Here is a 22217-nt window from a genome sequence, read left to right on the forward strand (position 1 = left end):
AAAAAGTTACCAAGTGTTCACACTTGATTAAACAAACCCCATCAGTTTTTTTAATCATAGCAGTAGTGCCAGAATGTGTCTTCACCGAACCAAAGTGTGAACACGGACCCAAAAATCAGCAGGTTGAAATTACATCATCTCTGGATGGATTACCTGTCAATCACAGAGCCGACACACCGAGAGACATTTGTATTCACGCCAACGGGCAATTTTGATGCTTCAATGAATGTAATATATACACATGGACTTTGGAGAGGGGACTGGGGAGAAACCACACAACCCCAAAGTGTATAGGTTAAAAGGACACAAAAAAAGCCTGAGAAAGCAGACAATAGGTTGAGTCTTGCTGTGGTATATGCAATTTAACCAAAATAAGCAGACAAATCAGGTGGCTGCAAATATATATACGGTCAGATCTGCAGTCAGGGTTGAGAAATGCACAAAGCACAGATACATCATTGCTACCCTTAAGGTCGTTAATGACATCATCACCTCCATGACAAACAGGGCTGCACAGCTGCTTTCTTAGATCTCATGAAGGCCTTCGAATCAGTAGACCACAACATGCTCTTCGGTTGCTTCAAGTGGTTTGCAACCTCTCAGCAGAAAAGGTTGTGTCAGATCCACTTTAAATCACCAAAGGTGTGCCTTAGGGCTCCATCTTGGGCTTTCCCTTTACCCCATCTGCATGAATGGTGTCCCTCTTGGATACACATTTATGCTGATGACACTGCTAGTGATATACTCATCTGGCCCTTCCATCTACCCTGCAGCATCCACTTTCCAATGACAAGTCTTTTCATGACCGTCACCTGTGTCTCAATTCAAAGGGAATCAAATGTACCATAAATTCCAGACTATAAGATGCTACTTTTTTCCACCTGCTTTGAACACTGTGGCTAATGTATGGCTAAAAGAACTACAATTTCCATGATGCTGCGGTCAGGAAGTAGTAATTTCTGTTGTGGACACTATTACTCTCTACAAAACAGACTCAGGTTTGGTTATGGTGATGTCATCCATAATATGGCCTGTGTGCGTCCTTTCACTGACTGGATGTTTTCTACTATTTAGTTAGGGATGTTCCCATTGGGATTTTATGCTGCTGATACCGATCCTGATCATCCATGATCGGCCATGAAATCGTCTGATACCGATATCAATACCAATCACATACGTGCAGTGTAAATGTAAATAGACGACTGGCTGTATTAAGGGTCACCAACTTTTTTTCCCACCTCTGCTGGGTCCCTCTAGCTGCATCCGCTGAAGCGCAGATGCAGCCAACTCACTCTTCTGTGCCCAGAGAAGAGCTATGATGTTATATCAAAGAGCTGAAGTGTGATATCCATGTGCACAACGCCTGTTTCAAGCGCGGTGCAAACGCTCACTCATCACACCAATGTCGATACCGTCCTCTTTCACTGATATCGGCCGATACCAATCGATTGGAGCATCCCTACTAGCCATTCAGCCAATTGTTTTGCCTTTGGTGTGCCTTTTTCCACCCACCCATTATTGTGATCTAAATAAACTGACAGGCTGGTCCTTCATCCACATCAGGCAACAACTACTGGCTTCGACTTTTGCACACACAACCCACTATTGCAAAAGTCTACACTTGTCTTTGGCCTGAATTCATGCAAGTTCCTTGAACTCCCTTCAACACCCTCGTAAACATTCAACTCTTCCATCACTCCACATTTTTAAACAGTCCCTAGCTGATTTGGTTGCACACCTGACAACAACCAGACATGTCACCCATACACAGAAACAGCATAAAAGCATACAAACGAGTCATTAAATATTGAACTGACCTGAAGATAATATGATAATTTTTCCCTTGTCTGAAAAAGACAAGTCGTCTTATATTCGATGTCTTGGCATTTAAACATTCAAACCAACTAGTGGCGGCAAACTACTTCATCCCAAGCGAGTCAGAGCTATTCTTCCTGTCAGTCACACACCAGTGATACACCAGGTATGGAGCAGCAGGCGTTACCATTCGAGTTTTCTTTACAATAATGATGATCAATGTAGCAGAGTCAAACAAATGCAGAGCAGCTAAGAAATATAACTTTTTTTTTATAATCTACTGATTCCATTTCCAAAAATAGGTCCTGAAAAAGAGGGGTCGGTCAATGTGTACATTTGTAAGTAGATCAATAAAAGTCATTTCATGAGACCAGTTATGTTATGTTATGTTTCTGACACAGCAATAGGGGCACTATATTTAAATTGGATTCTTTTTTTAACAAACCTTTGAACACACACTAAAAGCAAGTCTTGGGAACGAAGACGGTAATTGCCTATACTTTTCTGTCAGATGTAATCTTGAAGATAAAGTGAAAGCCCACCCAATGGAGACAGTCATTAAGTCAGTGAATGGCGAGAGCAGACCATCCGACATGAGAGTAAACTTGTCCGCTAGCTCAGTGAGGGGAGTTTAAAGGAATGGAAAAGTGTCAATGGGAAGTAGAACCACTTCTGACTACTTTTTGGCTGCAGAACCATGAAAAAAAGCAGCAGCTTTTCACCTTAGTTCCACCACATTAATATTTGGACACCCGTAAAGTAAACACATCCACTACAGATGTGACTTGACTAGTGCTGATCTGCATCCAGCCTGGCAAGGAAGAAGGAAGGCAGTGGTGAAAGTGAGGGAGAGAAAGAGGGAGGATGTCGGTAAAGATGCGGCGGCAGGAGGTGGAAGGTGAGATGTAGGAGAAGGCAATTTGGAGTGTGCGAGACGGGCTGGCAGACTGACAAAAACTGATAGCGAGGAGTTGTGTTACCTCCATCTTTGCTCAGACATACCAGTTCCACTTTTGTGTCAGTCAGCTCAAATGTCTCCGCCATGGATGAAGACATAAAAGCCCCTCATGAGTAGAAATGTGAAATTCGATTCAGGCTTCTGTCGTCTGCTTTGCCAATGTAACACGATGCCCTTTGACCCCCTCATTCTCATCTGTCGGCGCTGTGTCGTTTGTTCTCTTATCTCTTTCTGTCTCGCTACAGCTTCGAGTTCAACAAGGTTGTTCTCTAGTTTTTCTCCGTATGTCCCCTGTTAAACAACATTAAACCAAACACTTTCCTCTGTATATTCCGAGGTTCTCATCTTCCAACAGGTGTCACTGTTGTTTTCTGTCATTTTATTCTATTTTTTGTGTCCCCTTTGAAATTGATGGACATTTCTGTGTTTCCCAGTCAATATAAACCATATAAACAGTTTGTAAACAACAACATCCACAAGTGTCCCAAGCCATTTATTAATTATCCCCGTCTGATATATATATGCCGCCAACATGGAAGCCAGGATTACGGTATAATGACACCCTGATGAAATGAGCCAGGCCGTCCAGTCCCATCTGTGTTTTTAACAGCATGTTGTCCATATTTTAGCTGGCCTACTTCACCATTCCCGCCCCCACTAATCCAGTGTCGACGGAAGCTGCCATGCCGCCCGACCCGCTCACCCACCCGCTTCCCATCTCGCCTCCGCTCAGCTTTAATCTTGTTGCTGCTGAAATCGGAAGCTTGGAATTAGGGATGACTGGCAATCTCGGCTAGAATATGACCAACTTAGTATAGAATGGGATGGGAATATGATATGATGAAATGGCTCCATTTTGTGCGAGTGTACAACCAGCAGATCTCATGTCTTGATTTGGGAACCACATGTTTTTACAGCATTTCTTAGAACAATTTATTAGGTACACATTCTGTTACAGTACTAAACAAGAACCATCAAAACAATTATGTCTTTACAAAGACCGATACATTAATTTAACTATGGTTGCTGTGGTGTAAAACCTAAATCATTAAAATAAAATAAAAATACATGTACTTGGGTCTCCAAGTGTCTCCAAAAACACTTTATTTAAATTTAAAATGAATACATATTTTATGGGCGGCACGGTGGTCTAGGGGTTAGCGCACAGACCTCACAGCTAGGAGACCAGGGTTCAATTCCACCCTCGGGCATCTCTGTGTGGAGTTTGCATGTTCTCCCCGTGCATGCGTGGGTTTTCTCCGGGTACTCCGGTTTCCTCCCACATTCCAAAAACATGCTAGGTTAATTGGTGACTCCAAATTGTCCATAGGTATGAATGTGAGTGTGAATGGTTGTTTGTCTATATGTGCACTGTGATTGGCTGGCGACCAGTCTAGGGTGTACCCCGCCTTACGCCCGAAGACAGCTGGGATAGGAATTCCGATAACCAAATAGAAAACAAAGCACAATTACAGTGCAGTTGCTTGAAAATACGTGTGATAAGATACAAATCAAATTTAATTGATAAAATGTTCCAATTCAAGAAGCACATAACGTTTTTGCGAACTGTCATATAAACATATGAAATTGTGCAATTCCAAATAAAACTATTTTATAAATCTAATGTATCAGAGTGGGAAACAATGACATCAAAACCGCATTACAGTGGATCCTGTTTGTCGGTGCCCGCCTCACCTTTACATGAGCGGACACTGGTCCATGTCCGCACATTTACTTGTGACTTAGGCCAGAGACGTAAAGGGAAGGGGTGACAATGAAATGTTTTTATATTGATTTATATTGATTGAAATCAATCTCCTCCATCCAACCCTGTCTTCTGCATCTGTCTCTCTCACACCAACTACCTTCATGTCCTCCTTCACTACATCCGTAAACCTCCTCTTTGGTCTTCCTCTACTCCTCCTACCTGGCAGCTCTAAACGCAGCATCCTTCTACCAATATATTCATTATCTCTCCTCTGGAAATGTCCCATCTCAGTCTGGCCTCTCTGACTTTATCTCCAAGGCCTCTAACATGTAATGTCCCTCTGATGTACTCCTTCCTGATCCTATCCATCCTGGTCACTCCCAATGAGAACCTCAGCATCCTTATCTCTGCTACCTCCAGTTCTGCTTCCTGTCTTTTCTTCAGTGGTACTGTCTCTGGACCAAACAACATGGCTGGTCTCACCACAGTTTTGTATAAGACATCATATGTAAATAATTTGCAAATTACCGATGACTTCAGCTAGCAACTTCTAGGACAGCCAAGAGCTAATTTTCTTCCTGTGGTGTTGGCACCAATGGGTGGAGCAGAACTTGAGTTTGAGTTTTGAGTTTGTCGACATAAACGTCGACTTGCAGCTTCTATTATAACCAAATGTATTTGTATAGATAGACAGAAGTTGGAATACAACTTCTGTAAAATTGTCTCATTCATATAAATTGGGAATAGGGACGCAGAGAGTGTTCATTACGAGATGAATTAGAAGGCAATTAAAGGATATCAGGCAGAATCACAGACCCTAATAAGATCCCAGCTGCTACTGCTGTTGATGCTTCATCTTCAAGCATCCGCATCGAATCCGGTGCTCGTCACTCCCGCATAATCACGATTGAGACATTTTGTCTGCTTGAATAAAGAGGGGGATGTTTGTCTGGAAAGCGTCATGTTTTTCGAGCCACGAGTCCCACTTTGGAGGCTCAGCATCTGTGCCGCGTCTTCAGAGAGATTAGTTACTGCAACAAGGAGCCTGTGCATGTTCAAAGCGGGTTAAATGCCAAATGTTTGTGGCGATAAAAAGCCTGCAAACAAGAGGAGGGTGGCGCCGACCTTTAAACACTTTAAAGGATGCAACAAAAGCTGAGAAGTCATGCAAATAAAAAAAAAGAGAAAAGCAGTAAGTGACATCCCCTTGAAAGCAGCGGGATGACAGCAGAAAGCAGAGATGTGAAACGCTTTAGGGGAGGTGATGAGGGATTATACATCCTGACAGAAACATGCAGGAAGAAGAGCCTTGGAAATGGGTTGTGAGGCGCTTTTGGAGGGATGATGGCAGCCATGCATGCATGCATGCCAGGGTTTGGGTGGCTGACAGTTGCGCCCCCTGTCATCTATAAGAACTGAATCTCAACTGGAGAGGCGTGTCATCGCTGTCTGATTAATAGGGGGAGCCTATTAAATCACAAAAACAGCAGAGTCAACAGTGAACCGTGGAAAATGACACCAGTTGTCAGCGTCTGTGACGACGGCTCGGTGAGAGGAAGCAGATGGACGGTGAAGGAAGGAGGAGCATAGTGGATTGAGGAGGAGGAGGACAGGTTGAGTCAGCTTCTGAAGATGACGAAGGATGGAGTTTTATCGTCTGCAATTAAATGTTTAATTGCTCATGCGTCTGTCCCCTTAAACCAATCAATATCCCCAGGTTCTCCAACCAGGGTCCTCGTTTCTATTTTGTCAGCTTTTGCTCTCCCTTTGGTTTCTGTTATCTTTTTTTTTTGTTTGCGTCATGTGTTTCCTCTTAAATGAGCTAAACCAAGCAATGGAGATGCTGTTGTTGTCTCAAGTCATTGCTTTTTCAGTCTCGCTACAGGTTCTCAACCAGGTTCCAGCAAGCATAGTTGCTTTCTTTCCAGTCTGTCCCCTCTTAAACCAAGCATTCACCTCTCTCTTATCTCTGTCTGTCCGCTCTTAAACTCTCTACTCCCCCGTGGTATTCCAATATAATAACACAAATGACCACAGCAGGAGTTTTCTGGAAACTTTTTGCACAGCCGATCCCTTCAGATTGCTTGTAAACAGACATGTTAAGAAAGAAAAAGAATTGAGCTACCGTAAAATAAATAGAAAATGCCAGTTGCCATCATGGCGGCCATTGGTGTGACATGCAAATAGCCTCTGTCTAGGTACAGCTAAGGACATCTGGTAATTGGGCTCTGCCTGCACATGAAACAGATCTGTTCTGACATAACAGGAACTCCGAGTCCAAAAAAAAAAAAAACACCCACAGAGGAAAGCCTTTGCCATCGCAAAATAGGAGTGACCGCAGCCCGCAAATTATTTACAAGCTCCTTTGAGACAATTCACTCCGACAACATCAGGCCGCCTTCCCCAGAGCGATGGGAGTCTGGAGATGCTGCAAAAAAAAAATCCTTGCTTGAGCATGAGGCTGTGGGTGAATGCCGACAGCAGGACGCATCACATGCTCATATAGGATTAATGTGTTTCTAAGAAATGAAAAAGTGACGACAAGCACGTGTGAGAGAAGCATCTCAACAATGTCTGCCTTCAGCGCTACTGGCTCCTGTCATAAATTCACAATGTTGTCATCACGTCCACTCCATTCATCCACACTGTCTCCTCTTCAGCTCACCTGTCACGCTGAAGCAACATGACGGGACGCCATTAAACTCACACTGACATGTTTACTCACATGTGCATGCGCACCCTGCTATTTATAAGTCCACATACTGCCACCTAAACAGGCAAACGCCACAACAGGCACGTATTAGGTACACCCGCTCCATCGAAGGAGATCCATTGCATTCTAGTTATATCTGTAAACGCAATATTTGTTTGGCTCCAATTAACTCCTCTATCCAGGAGTTAACAGTAACAGTAACAGTAACATACTCATTGTAAAGGTACCAGATGGATTTAATAAGCTTTGCTTCTTCCTACTCCTTTTGGAAATGATTATGTGATGCACTCAATTGTAATCTGAAGCATGTTCAAATGAAATAAAACCATTACCATTACCATCTATCCAATTAAGTCTGGTTACAAATAACCGTGCGGGTTATTTAGGTCAAAACATTGGCAAACACCTGAGGTGGTTTTCCTCCACTAGAAGGCAGAGGTTGCATTTGAAGTGTCATGATTTCTCAGCATCCAACAGGTTTATCTGCCTCTGCATGCACTTGAAATGGTTGGTTGTGTTACTTGCTGTATGAAACACATACATGATACGTCGTAGATTTGATGTGATGATTTGATGTAAACAACTCAGCAGTGCTCATAAAACCTGGCAGAGTGGTTTGCTCCTTACCATTATTGCAGGATTGTTGTGTTGTGCAATACTGTTGATCCCTCGGTTCAAACATTGCCCCTTCACAAGTTTTCACAAAAATAATTAATGAATAAATGGTAGAATAGAATAGACTATGGGACTATCCATCCATTTTCTATAACCCGGACTGGTCGCCAGCCAATCACAGGGCACATATAGACAAACAACCATTCACACTCACATTCATACCTATGGACAATTTGGAGTCGCCAATTAACATGCACCATGTACATGACATATACCAGAGGTCTTCCCAATCTCCTGACTAGCCAACATGCTAGCCACTAGGACCACTGTGCGGCCCATGCACTGCAAAAACTGCAGATCTGACCAAGTGTAATAATCTTATATTTAGATTAGAAAATCTACTTGAACTTGTTTTAAGTATAAATGGATTATCTAGTGCTTTCTAAGGAAGATCATTTGACTTAATTCAAGTAAATGTCACTTGCCTTGTCTTGATAAGCATTTTTGTCTTTGTTAGAGTTATTTTTGACTAGATACAAGGCACGTCTGTAAACATCCACTAAAGTCTTATTTAAAGTACTAGTAACTCAAGAAAAAAAGATCTAATTTCAAGCATCAGCTGTGGTTAACATTTCCCCAGCAGGTACATTCAGGCAAAAACAGACGCTTAAATTTTCATCTCTTTTAATTATTATCACACAGACTTTTATCTGGTCTCTTTAAGGAAGAGATGTCTATATACAATTTTTTTTTGTTTTTAATTTTAAAATATTGGCCAAAAAAACATAAAAAAAATAAAATGTTCTTAAATTGTTCACATATGTTGACCTGCTACATCATAACGCCTCACCATGGACCTTTCCCGAGTTTACCACTTGTATTTACAAATTCTCTGGCTTTTAATGTCCAAATCAGCTGTTAAAGTGTGAATTTCCTACTTCACGAGGACATCCAAATGCATCACGAGCCACGCGCCAAAATTAGCAGTTGTGGCTAGCGGACCTTATCGCATCAGTTCACCAGAGAGCCAAGGTGGGGCAGCGACCAAGCAAGGTAAGGTAGAAATTCGATGTAGTTAAACATCAGCTAACCAAGAGAATTGCCAGTCAAATTAGAAAGGCATAGGGGATGTATGGAGGGGTGCTCCAAATATAACAAGTTGACAGAATAACTTAATGAACTGTTAGCTGATTTAACTTTGTTAAGCTAGCTCGCTAACTGCAAAACCCGTTTTGCTAGCTAGCTGCCTCGCTGATGGGGTGTGTACAACGACTGTAGCTAATTAGTCTCATGTAAATAAACTGTCTGTAGCTTATACCAGGTCAACTGACATTAATATCATGCGTTTTCCTTTGGTGTTCAGTAATTGTATCTGTTAAAACCTAGCTAACATTAAGGACTGCCTCAAGTCGCATGGCGCGAAGGGGATTTGATATAAGGAAGGTTAACATTAGCCAGTTGGTTGTGAGTCTCAGCAATGGACAAATTAATTTCCGTCATATTTATGTTTGTTTTTATTTTAGTTGTTTGTTTGTTTGCTTTTTAATGACATGAACTCTTTTCCCGTTTACTGTAACTTGCAGATTGCTTTTTCATTGTGAGATGGAGACATTAGATGAGGCAACTGTGTCACTCTTACAAGGTAAATGTCATGTAAATTATAAAGACACCTACCCTCAGCACATATTTTTAGACACACCTAGACTGATGTTAATAATATTTTTTTAATGTAGTATTATTGATTAATATCTTCATCATCCACCAAGACTTTAGAATACCAAAAAGTTTCTAAGATGTGGTGGTCACTAGAGGTTTTAAACACCACTAACACCTTTTCATGTATACATATGACCCTTACAGTCTTGTTTTTCACTTGTGCAACGGACAAGTGCTTTTTATATCCCTGCAGCGACAGTGTCGAGAATATTGTAGATTCACCCCGACTGCTGTTGCCACACTATCCAGCCAAACTTTAAGTTTGCTTGTCCAATAACAGCAAAAGCTTTTATTTTACTCTTATTTTACTAAAAATTCATATTGTTTCAGGGATATACACACTAAACACATAAACAAACATACGCTGTCGCTCACTGATACAGTTTTTCCATGATTACACTACCTTTTTTGCCTTTTATGTTGACTTTTCAGTTACACAATTGCACAATACTTAATGTCACAGTCAAATTGCCTAACAGCAAGAAAGACAATGCAGTTGATGTGTCCATATTGTTTTTCAGCAGGACATGCCATTGCTTTGTTCAAGGCACTTCCTTCAATGTTCCCTTCTCCAATGCCCCCACCCAAAAAGCTTGGACCAGCATGTGAGGCACTGTTCCATGTTCTTGAGGTGAGTTTGCATCAGTATCAGTATCAAACTGAAAATGAAGTTGATATGCGTGAAGTTTAATCTTGTTCTACCTTTTGTCTCTACTTTGTTGCTCTCAGCCATCTGAGGACCCCAATATGTTTCTCCAGAGACGGCCCATCACCAGTCCGGTCTTCCTGGTAGGATCTACTAACCTTCTCCTGACCACCTTACCTAAGGAAATGATTCATGAGGCTCCTCTGATCCTCATGGGGTGTTGTTACATTTTCCACCTCACCTACCCCAAATGTGGTGCCCTTTGTTGCTCTCAGCCATCTGAGGACCCCAATATGTTTCTCCAGAGACGGCCCATCACCAGTCCGGTCTTCCTGGTAGGATCTACTAACCTTCTCCTGACCACCTTACCTAAGGAAATGATTCATGAGGCTCCTCTGATCCTCATGGGGTGTTACATTTTCCACCTCACCTACCCCAAATGTGGTGCCACTTTGTTAGCCGTCATCCAGAATGAGGTACTGAAGGACAGTATTCACGAGCGTGACCCCTCTGAAGACAATCTTTACCTTGGTCCTTGTCAATAAAAGCATGTTTTTTTTTCCTGAGAGCATTGTCTTGTTTCCTTATTTTAAGCATGTGGTCTTATTTAGCAACCTAAAAACAAGAATTTAATAAATCTTGTTTTAAGTCATTTGATGCTAAAAAAATACCCTAGTTTTGAGTGATAATAAGCTTCTTTTGCATTAACCAAGCTTAACTAGATTGCTTGAAATGAGTCTTTGTGATCTTATTTCAAGATTGTATGTGCTATACTGACAGTCGGACAGAGTGACTTGTTTTAAGACATCTTAGCAAGTGAAATTCACTTACTGCACTGGCAGCCAAATTTGCTTGTTTTAAGCACAAGCATGCTTATATCTAGAATATTTAGCCTTAAAATTGACAGGGCATTTTTGCAGTGTGGACTATTATGACGCAAAAAATATATAGCAGTGATCCTGTAGTCTGCACATTACAGCCACAGCCCTTTACAATATGTAAACAAAAAAATGAAAGAAGTGTAAAAGTGGAAATAGGAGTGTTACTGTACTTCATATCTACATGGCTCTAATAATTTTGAAAGTCATAAACATGTTTTCTGTGCTTTAACTGCAAAAATATTCCATTTATTAATATTGATTTATAATGTTGAATTTTGCAAATTAAATTATTGCGGATGGTTCTGGAACCAATTAACCACAATAAGGGATGACCGCAAACTTGTAAATGACCATGTGATCAAAGATGGTTTACCTTTCCATTTTTTCATGCACCCTAAATCCTTACAAATGTGTAAAAATTAAGTTGTTTTTTGTCTGGAATATCTACATGAAATCTTAGTGAATCTAATATCGTGACCCTGAGTGCATACCCACACACACACACACACACACACACACACACACACACACACACAACTGTTTCACAAACAACCCTAAAATAACAAAGCGAGAAGAGAAACTTGCCTTCTAATCAAATACTTTTGACAGACAACCATATGAGAAAGTGCTAGTGCGTACGTGCCTGTGCTGTCCGTTAGGCACAATCTCATCGCACCAGTCTGCCACGGTTACACACACACACACGCATGCACGCACAACTGCTGATTTATTACTTTCAACGATGCAGAAACTAAACAAGGGAGCGACGCAAAGCTTTGACGCCCTTTTCAGATGACAGCTTTGGGAACAAATAAATAATATAATACTTCCTCTCATAAATTCACATCACTTAGTTGATGTAAACAACACCACTAAAGTCAGACCATTTAGTTTGTCATCATATTGCTCCAGAAGATATACTGTTGTTACATCCCAGTAACAAGCCAGAGGATTGTATGAATCAACTTACATGCTCAGCAGTTTAAAGCTGCTGGATTCAACAATGAGCGTTTGTCATCAAACTTAAAAGGTTGCTACAAAATAGTAGCCCAGCTCCAATTAACATTTCCCCTAATGAAGGGAAAAAAACGCTACATGTTTTTGTCAGCAAGCAGATGGTCTTGTAGGCCTTGAAGCTACAAAAAAGCTAAAAAAAAAAAAAGTACTAATGAAGACAATAGGTCCAACAGGGCTTTCTGACCGCCGCCTGACCTCCACATCATTAAGCTGTACATAGAGGAGGACTAACATTTTAAAATCCCCTGTGGTGAGTGAAAAAAATCTCATATGATAATATCCAGTAGTGTGGAGGGCACAGGGTTTTCTGAGGAGAATTTCATCTTTATCCAGTAGGAGACCCAACAATCGTCATCTAACAACTTGAAATTCACTTTAAAATCCCAAAATTCGAACAATAACAGATTTCATATGTAAGAAATCTGTAAATATGTAACAATCAAACTGAACATCAAGAAGCCTCCAATAACTGTATGAAATGATGAAAGGTTCAACCAAACTCCCTCTCTGCAGCAGGCATGCTTGGGCCATCACTTTATTTATACAGTATAAGTCAACTTGACTTGATGATTATTTCTAGCCTCTGTTTTTTATTATGAACAGTGGTGGTTATCATTAATAAAGGCAGTGATACAATTCGATTAGAGTCCATCTCTACTTTTTGCCTGGATTACATTTTGGGACTACCAGCAAATGTTGACAAAAAACCCAGAGTAAATGCTATGGCCATCAAAATGAATATTTTTTTGAACTCCTCCAAAAAAGCCATTTAGCTTGATGTTGACGTTCTCCTCCAAGTTTGAACATCTGCAATAAAAGTGAGTTCATTAATTAATTAAATTTTCTACCGCTTATCCTCACGAGGGTCGCGGGGTGCTGGGCCTATCCCAGCTGTCTTTGGGCGAGAGGCGGAGTACACCGTGGACTGGTTGCCAGCCAATCACAGGGCACATATAGACAAACAACCATTCACACTCACATTCATACCTATGGACAATTTGGAGTCACCAATTAACCGAGCATGTCTTTGGAATGTTGAAGGAAGCCGGAGTACCCGAAGAAAACCCAGAGAACACAGAGATGGCCGAGGGTGGAATCAAACTCGGGTCTCCTCGCTGTGAGGCCTGTGCGCATACCACTCATACGCTGTGCAGCCCTAAAAGTGAATTATTAAACTAAATTCACCTCCAGAACCCTCACCCATCTCTCTTCAATTGCCATTCATTCATTCATGATGCAATCCCGGTTTAAGCCCTAAATGTGACTCACATACCTTTAGAATGCATTGAAGGCACTGATCGATGATTGATGATCACGCTGATTGGGTTCTGTCATTCCAGTAACAACTTACAATAATATATTAACTGTCTGAATGAGTGCTTCCATAGCCAAACAACTTTTGTATCTCAGCAGACCACTGTGGCGCATTCAGGAACCAACAAATTAAATGTGAAATATCAATGCTTGATGTCGAGTATTCATTTTTGCCTACCATGAACCCATTAACACTGAAAGCATCATCTCCATGATCATCAGCTTTGTGCTGGAATGGATCAATTTGAATCAACACATTCTATGGGAACATTACGATGAAAAATGTGACCTTTCTTCATGAGGACGTAAAACCGATTCAGGACAAATGTCATGGCTGTGATGTTCATTGTGGAAGCAAAGGCAAAAAAAAAAAAAGGAGGTCCCTTACAGCCACGGCCTTACAACGCTAATCTAATCAGGCCTGTAATTACATAATTGCAGAGAGCTGATTAAAGCGTATGTGTGAGGCCCGCACGGTCGCTGTGAACGACGTGTGTGTAACTGGAGTCGACCCAAAGGACACAGCTGGTTCACGAGTGGGTCGACAGTACAGTAAGACGTATTTGTAGGGCTCAGCTGCTGGAAATGTGGTTAGTAAACCGACAAGAATGGCAGAATGCTTTTGAGCGTCATTGAGCTCTGGAATTTGGAAAAAAATATAGATATATTTTATCACGGTACATTCCACAGACTTTTTGAATGTAGAAGAGAAATCCATTTGATCTGTATGATTTTGCAACAGGTGTTCCTCAGGTTAGGTATGAGTTCTGTTCCTGGACTGTGGTGCTAGTCAATATTTGGTGTACGTCGAATCACTAAATTAATGCCTAAGTCACTCAAACTGTACAAAGAGCACATAAACGACAGAGAAGATTTTAATGCAAATGTCATATCGTAATAAATAATAAAAAATAAAGCACTATATATAATAAGACCTGCTGTTATTATTACTATCATTTTCATAGGAGCATCTCCTTTAACGTGCTCACAGATAGTGTTGCGACCTGGCAGTTATGTGTTGCATTAAAGAGATTTGTGATTTCCATCCGAGCATGAACATGACAGGCTGAGTCCTGACTGTGTGTGCGTGAGTGTGGGAGGAGGATGGCTCCATACCGAGATGACAGTCCACTCTGCCGATGTTGTTTTGGTGTGGTTCAGCTGACAATAAGCTGTTTTCTGATCGACCACCTCCTTGTCATCCTTACAACATCCGGGTAATCATTACAATACCATCTTTATCCTTCATGATGGTCGTGACAGTCCACTGTAACTATTTCTCTACTATAAGCAGCAAGCCTTACTTTACGGGAGCACGTATGTAACCACGAAACACAAAGGACCACCTGTATTCGGTATGAGCTGACAAGAGTCGAGGTTAACAGTCTAATCTCTACTGGTTGCATTTTTTAAAAATCAATATTCCACAACGCTGACAACACCACCCACACATGTTTACACATGGTGTGTAACTGTATCTTGGAAATGTTAGCTTTGTGTTTTATCATGGTTTTATTTTAGGAAGGCTCATGTTGCACAAAGTGGGTCTTAGCAAGAGATAAATAATTGGACTTTGATCTGATGTGTTGGGAATGGATTAAATGTTGCATGCAGGAAGACCACTTGAAGTGTAGCTCTCAAAGTGGCGGGCGTCAGTAATAGTAACATCCAGATGGCGATGCAAGCAGCGGAGACTGTGATTCCTGTCATGCTGGCCCAGCCACCGATAGAGAATAATGTTTTACGGTTGGTTGGTCACAGCGTTTCAGTCTTCTTTCACAGCAGCCTTGGAAGCATATAAAATGGAGAAACAAGTGTACTCTTGCACAACTGTGTTGCAATGCAACATAGTACCTCTGGAACAAAAAACGCATGACACTAACTGTTTACAGCTAACAAACAATGGAGGATAATAAGGGTCTTCTCTGTATTTACTATGATATGGAGACTAATTTTATCCAAGAGGAAACTGTGGGCAGCAAGAAAAAAAGCAGGAAAGTGGAGACTGTGGAGTATAAAACAGCAAATGGCTATCCATCAATTTTCTTTGGCGCTTATCTTCATGCTGGAGCCTATACCAGCTGCCTTCAGGCAAGAGGCGGGGTACACCCTGGAATGGTTGCCAGCCAATCACAGGGCACATATCATTCACACTCACATTCATACCTATTGAACCTATATTGCCATCGTACCCATATCGTCGTACCCCCTCTGCTCAAGGTGCTTAGACGCCAACTACTAGAAATACTAGCTTTTGCCAACAGAAAAAGTAATTGTTGAGTAGAGTCATGTTAAGTCATGTCGGGATATGGAATTGCATCCGATCCCAAACTGACTGCCCTCCTAGGTGGAAACAGGACTGAAAAAAACAGAGCCTACAAACACCATGAGATGCTCAGCGTTCCATTTGAGTCATTACATAACTCCACCAATATCGCTTTGAACGGAAGGAAACATGAAATATGCAGCACACAACCAGTAGGACCCTCCTTCTCCTCACTGCATAGCCTTCACGAGGTATCCGGCCTGCAGCTTCAGACCGCCTGTCAAGCCAAGTATCATCAACACCTGACACTCTTGATCTAAACCTGACGGGCTGCTAAAAACTGCTGCAAGGTGTGAAAAGGCGGGACATTTACTTCAAAACAGCCATTAAGACCTGTGAACATGTCTCAAGTGCATGTTTCTGTGGCGCATCGCTTCATCAAAAACAAGCGTTTGAGATATTTATTATTCATGTAAGCTACGATAGTTATGAATTATGTAGTCCGAGGCATACATTGCATCATGGTCACAGCATAAGAACACATTAAGGAGATCAATGCACTCCCCGACATGACAGAGCTTTTAAGGCCACTGGAATTAAATACATGACCAATAACAATGTAGTACTTCACTAGATATTCCCCTCATTATTTCCACTCAGGCCCATTTTGTACTTTTCATACAACTTTTAGGTCAGACCTGAATAATAACTGTATATTAAAAGTAAAGACCAGAAAAGCGGACTCCCAACTAAAAAATTCAGCTTTTATAATGAATGGCATTTTTAATTCTGGACACGATTCCAGAGACTTTTCCTATATCTGCATCATTATCCAGATCCTCACCACAACCTTTGGTTTCTACACTGCCCCTCCAATTAATACCAGTGGCAACCCAACACTACAGTGCATCATATTGAGAGGTCACCACATCTGGCTCGGTCAGGGGTGGGAAACCCATGGCTCGAGTCTCTTTTTTGTGGCTCCCTTTGCAATGCTTGAATATTTTTTAACACCTGTGAAAATGCATATTTTTGTAATGAGTTCTTAAAAATCCAACTTTGTGTGAGACCATGAATGCACCCTGGCTGAATTCTGAGGATGAGCATACAGGATGCTATTCAGTTCTCCCTCACATAGGTATGCATGGAGGAAAAAAAGTCATACTTTCCCTATTTGACAGTTCGAAAGAATAAATTAGAGATAATTGAAAAAACAGCGGGCGGCACGACGGACGAGTGGTTAGCACGCAGACCTCACAGCTAGGAGACCAGGGTTCAATTCCACCCTCGGCCATCTCTGTGTGGAGTTTGCATGTTCTCCTCGTACATGCGTGGGTTTTCTCCGGGTACTCCGGTTTCCTCCCACATTCCAAAAACATGTTAGGTTAATTGGTGACTCCAAATTGTCCATAGGTATGAATGTGAGTGTGAATGGTTGTTTGTCTATATGTGCCCTGTGATTGGCTGGCGACCAGTCCAGGGTGTACCCCGCCTCTCGCCCGAAGACAGCTGGGATAGGCTCCAGCACCCCCGCGACCCTCGTGAGGAAAAAGCGGTAGAAAATGAATGAATGAATAATTGAAAAAACAGCGGCATGGGAACTGGTTTGCGTCAGAGTAAACAAATCAGGTAAGTTTACAGTAATTTACATATACATTTATGTAAGTTTATCTCCAATACTAGCAAGAGTACTCCATCAACATCAAATTTTCTTATCTGAACTACTTTGATATACTCCACTTGCATTAAATTGAGTGCCCTAATAAAGAACCCTATGCATAGCTGACTCGCTGAAATAACCATGGGCCCAAAGATAGTCACCATCACCAGTGAATTTCATCCATTCCTCATTTATAATTTGTACTTATCTTGGAAATTGTCTTTGTTTGGGGTGCATGCTGTCACCTTTAGAAATGTTGATCCCTTGATGCCCCCCACCCCGAGATCTGCATTTAGATTACAGCCCCTTCCAAACAGTTTAATGGCGCTACAGTGGAGGACAGCCAGCTGGCTGTCTTCTAACCTTGACAAAACGCTGTGCCAGCGTGCATGCAGCCATGTGACAGTTACTCCTTATTTCTTTGAGAAAGGCATCAATAGCTTCATCTTGCTGACTGCATGCGTGTTTTATGGTCGCCGTTAAGTCGAAAACAATGCAGCCTGGCAGCGATATCGTTAAGTGGACTTAATGTCGCTCTTGAGCGCCGCTGACAGCTTTATGTAGAGAAAAGCAGGATAAAGAAACGGACGAGGGTGGAGGCCCACGGTTCAACAACGCACTTCATGGAGGGACTAATTGACCTGTCAGCAGACATTTCATTACTGGCATCATCAGAGCACCTAGCACTGCTTTGCCCTGCTGTTCCATTCATCCCAATCCTCCGTGTTGATGTTTACACAAAGCAGCTCTTGTGGCTCCTGACAAGCAGCCAGTGATCCATAATGTCAACACTGCAACAAAGCGGTGCTGATAATGACATGCGGAAGCTGCCTCGGACATCTTCACATTAAGACGCAGGAACGGCTCTGTCAATAAGAACTTGGCTCAGAGGGCTTTCGCCCGGGGAGAGGAAGGCTGAAGTTTGAAAGACGCAAAAGACCCTATTTAGATTGGCGGCGAACTCACTCATTTCCGACACACTAAACCCTTGCCTTTAATGTCCTTCTCTTGCCTGCTTCTACAGTACGTCACAAAACTGATTACACCCCTCACATTTCTGCAAGTATTTGATTATATCTTTATGGCTGCAATGATTATTCAAATAATTTGACAAAAAATATTCAAGGATTCTTTTTCTGTTTTGAGGATCACGTCACAAAAACGAGGACGTCACCCACGGAAAGGACGAAGAAGGAAGCAGGTGTGAGGATGCGGCAAGACTGAAGAGGCTAAAGAAAGCAACAAGGCAATAAAAGAGACACAAACAAACAGAAAATGTGGCTAAAGTTGAACACTGTGACGTCTATCTGTCTTGACATGGCACTTACATACCACAATAGCAGTCACCTCCTGATTCGCCGTCGCCGCTGTACGGCAATAATGAAATCCCAGCCATGAATGTCTGAACCGCTGCCAATAAAAGTGAGTACATGTAGACCTCAAAATGCTAATATTCAGTAAGGATACAATTTTTAATTAGAGCTGCCAAACGATTTTTAAATTAATCAGATTAATCACATATTTAAACAAAAACAAATTCATCATGATTAATCACTTGTCAGAAATATGCCAATTTTTACTCTATTTAATGAGAGATAAATGATATACAGTATATTTGTATGTATTCAGAGCTCCAAATGAACTGAATGTCAGTCAAGCTAAAATACACCACACAAGTCTGTCTAACACGAGTCACTTTAATAGTAGTAGAACATTTGAATCACACAATCGCATTTATTCACCGACATCACGCAATTTAAGGTACATTTTTTTAAGTGTAATTTCCAGCATTGTACGTCTGAATCAACCCTCCTTTCCAAGAAGGTTGTCCCTTGAAAATGGTTGGAGATAAAGACATCATGCGAACAAGAAAAAATCCTGAGTATGTCCCAGAGTTTGTGATGCAGGTAAATTCACGCATCTAATGTGCATATTATGACATCACCAGGCTCAGAAATGTTCAGATCCCCGTCTCTACCATACCCAACAAGCTCAATAAAATGTCTGATCCACTTGTCATACTCGCCTCTCATGCAAACACAGCCGTCATCATCATTTACAACAGAATCTTGAACTGGCTTCTCCACTATTAGAAGTGGATTTCCACTTGAGCCTTCTGCCACGACTGCCCCTACATGTGTTTTTTGTTTTTCTTTTCTTCTTCCCGCACTTCTACCTGTTGTCACTGATCATGTACACCCAACTTCTTTAGTGGACTAAGGCTAAGTGGAAGCTGTCCTGTTAAAGAACAGTATGATCATGGCCACCATGTCATGATCAACTGTTCCAAGTATTATGCCAAGTATTATCTCACAACCTTATAGAGTTCTTTGCCATGAAGTGCCACGTTGAACTTCCAGTGACCAGTACGAGAGCGTGTGAGAGTGATAACACAAAGTTTAAACACAGCTGCTCCATATTTACATACACTTAACACCTTGGAACACTAATGAGTCACATGATTATATCATATAACACACAATCATTATATCATTCATTCATTTTCTACCGCCTATGCTCACAAGGGTTGCAGGGATGCTGGAGCCTATCCCGACTGTCTTCGGGCGAGAGGCGCTGTACACCCTGGACTGGTCGCCAGCCAATCACAGGGCACATATAGACAAACAACCATTCACACTCACATTCATACCTATGGACAATTTGGAGTCGCCAATTTTTGGAATGTGGGAGGAAACCGGAGTACCCGAAGAAAACCCACGCATGCACAGGGAGAACATGCAAACTCCACACAGAGATGGCTGAGGGTGGGACTGAACTCGCAGGCCATGCAGCTAGGAGACCGATTCCCCGATTGGGCATCTCTGTGTGGAGTTTGCATGGTCTCCCCGTGGTAATCCGGTTTCCTGTGAGAAGGTGAGTGTGAATGGTTGTTTGTCTATATGTGCCCTGTGATTGGCTGGCTACCAGTCCTGGGTGTACCCTAGTGAGGAGCTGTACACTGACTACTTTACATTGTATCAAAGTGTTGTTTTTTTCGTGTTCTCCCAAGAAAACACATCATACAATATTTGCAGAAATGTCAACTCGTGTAAATGTACAAGCAATGTCAGCCAGTCCAAGACTCGTTCCACTTTGGTCGTCTTTCACAACCAACTTCACCAGAAACAAACAAGTTGCCATGCCAACATTCTACAGTTTTATGAAACATTAGGACGTTAAACAACTCATCCACAACAAATTGACTTGGCATGTATTTGTTGCCTACTGCTCATGTATGAGCATCCATCGGCGCAGTGACAGATGCCATTAGTCAATACGATATACACTGCAGAATGTTGCTCATTTCTCGGTGACAAAAAGCCCATTAAGATTGTTGGTAATCTGCATTATAGTTTGCTTTTGGCAGTTGACTGACACTTCTTATTGGCTGAAACTGTCCTGAAGCTTTGCGGGAGGAAATGAAATTAAAAAAAAGCCTTGTCCGACCTGCACTCCAAGGCTTAGATGTGTCACACCAACGACTGCAGGAATCGATAAAAAAAAACCTGCACCCTCCCATATCACACAGCGCCTTTTAGATCATTACAATCTGATTGAGAGCTGCTCAGAGAATACCCCCCCCCCCCCCCCCCCCCCCCCCATGGGTGCTTGCATGGATGCAAGGCACAGACATGTTTGGAGGATGACAATAACAAAAGGCATCTATCAGCACTAAGAGAAGTAGTACTGGGATGATCCTCAAAGTGGATAAAAGACTCTTATACGCCTCATGGGAGTGTGTATTATTAGAGGCGGGAATAGTGTGCAAAAGTGTGCAGGGAAAAATGGCAAAAGAGGCTCACTCAGGACGAGAACTTGACTGGTGCTTCTTCCACATCCGCAAGTCGATGGGGGGTGATTTCTCAGCCTCTTCTTCCTTCCTTCCTTCCTTCCAGCAGCAGCAGCAGCACCGGCTTCACCGCCTACACTCCCTCTCTTCTCCGCTTCTTCCCGGCACTGCTATTGAATGATCTAACACCTTCCAAAAGAAGCTCTCCTCATCCTCTCCACCACGTCCGCTCCTCCTGGTGCCGTGAAGACTGTGGCGGCTCGTCCTCGTCTTCTGGCGAACTGCTCCGTTCGCTTTGTGCCTCGGAGAAGCGGCGAGGGGCTCGGACTGATGCTGCTTTCGTCGCTGGGGTGCATGTGTGTGTGTGTGTGTGTGTGTGTGGGTGGGTGGGTGTTTGAAACAGGTCTGTGCTGCTGTTCAATGAGGGATCATCCGCTTTCTCTCTTTCGCTCTCTTCCCCTCAGTCAGTGGTTTTGTTTTGTGCTGCATTCAAGTTCTACAAGGGAAATGGAAAACGAGCTTTTCACCCTTAAATATTCAACCCAATATTGCAACCTTGGTGCGTGCGTGTGCCCGTAATAACTTGTGAATATAAAACATAAAATGAGGTAATGAATAAATGTATAGAAAATGCACACCACATGAATAAACTGTGATACAGTACTATTTTTCATTGTTTACATGATATGATGGCAATTAAATTGATGTTTATTGAGTTTTATTGTCCAAGTCACGGCTCTTGCACTGCTTTAGTGTGTACGCTCTACTGTATTTCATAAGACGGAATGATAGAAGTACATAAACAATGTAAAGGAAACAGTCACAATTCAGCATTTACAGCTTTACAAATTGTTCACAAAAAATAAATTAGTTTTCTCTGAAAATAGGCCGCTTTTTCTGCAAAAACACATCTCATTCACCATAAGGTGAATAATTGTATTCAATATGTGCTATTGCAAGTAAACTGTACAGCATACATGTACTACTGTGTGAAGCCAATGTATACATGCTTATGTCTTAATGCGTCACTGATTGAGATGTTGTAATTTGTTTGGCGGCCCTTGAATGCACCATAATGTGCTCTCATTGCTACACATTGACTCCAATTCCATTTGTTC

The 22217-nt window shown here is 41.9% G+C and overlaps 2 protein-coding genes across 6 annotated transcripts in view; one reads left to right on the top strand and one right to left on the bottom strand.

The window, feature by feature from the left end:
• Window positions 1-21561, bottom strand: part of lingo3a (leucine rich repeat and Ig domain containing 3a) — a 38916-nt gene extending 17355 nt beyond the window's left edge. The window contains exon 1 of the mRNA XM_058073680.1: window positions 21113-21561. The gene's annotated coding sequence lies outside the window, so the exon portion shown is untranslated. The remainder of the gene's footprint in view (window positions 1-21112) is intronic.
• On the top strand, window positions 8148-11083 carry LOC131129804 (uncharacterized). Of its 5 annotated transcripts, none has more exons than XM_058073682.1 (4): window positions 8148-8862; window positions 9393-9451; window positions 10047-10156; window positions 10255-11083. In XM_058073682.1, exons 2-4 carry the CDS (start codon window positions 9412-9414, stop codon window positions 10714-10716), a joined length of 612 nt encoding a protein of 203 aa, XP_057929665.1. In that variant the 5' UTR covers window positions 8148-8862; window positions 9393-9411; the 3' UTR covers window positions 10717-11083. The 5 variants fall into 5 exon arrangements, with proteins under 5 accessions (XP_057929665.1, XP_057929667.1, XP_057929666.1 ...); XM_058073684.1 differs by having other exon boundaries at window positions 10050-10156; XM_058073683.1 differs by lacking the exon at window positions 8148-8862 and having other exon boundaries at window positions 9335-9451.
• Window positions 21562-22217: the final 656 nt, after the last annotated feature.

The sequence above is a fragment of the Doryrhamphus excisus genome, chromosome 5, assembly GCF_030265055.1.
Source record: "Doryrhamphus excisus isolate RoL2022-K1 chromosome 5, RoL_Dexc_1.0, whole genome shotgun sequence".
NCBI lineage: Eukaryota > Metazoa > Chordata > Actinopteri > Syngnathiformes > Syngnathidae > Doryrhamphus > Doryrhamphus excisus.

Coding starts and splice junctions, on each gene's coding strand:
- LOC131129804 (XM_058073681.1), top strand. CDS start 9,980: ATGTCACAGTCAAATTGCCTAACAGCAAGAAAGACAATGCAGTTGATG. Junction 10,157..10,254: donor CACTGTTCCATGTTCTTGAG/GTGAGTTTGCAT, acceptor TGTTGCTCTCAG/CCATCTGAGGACCCCAATAT.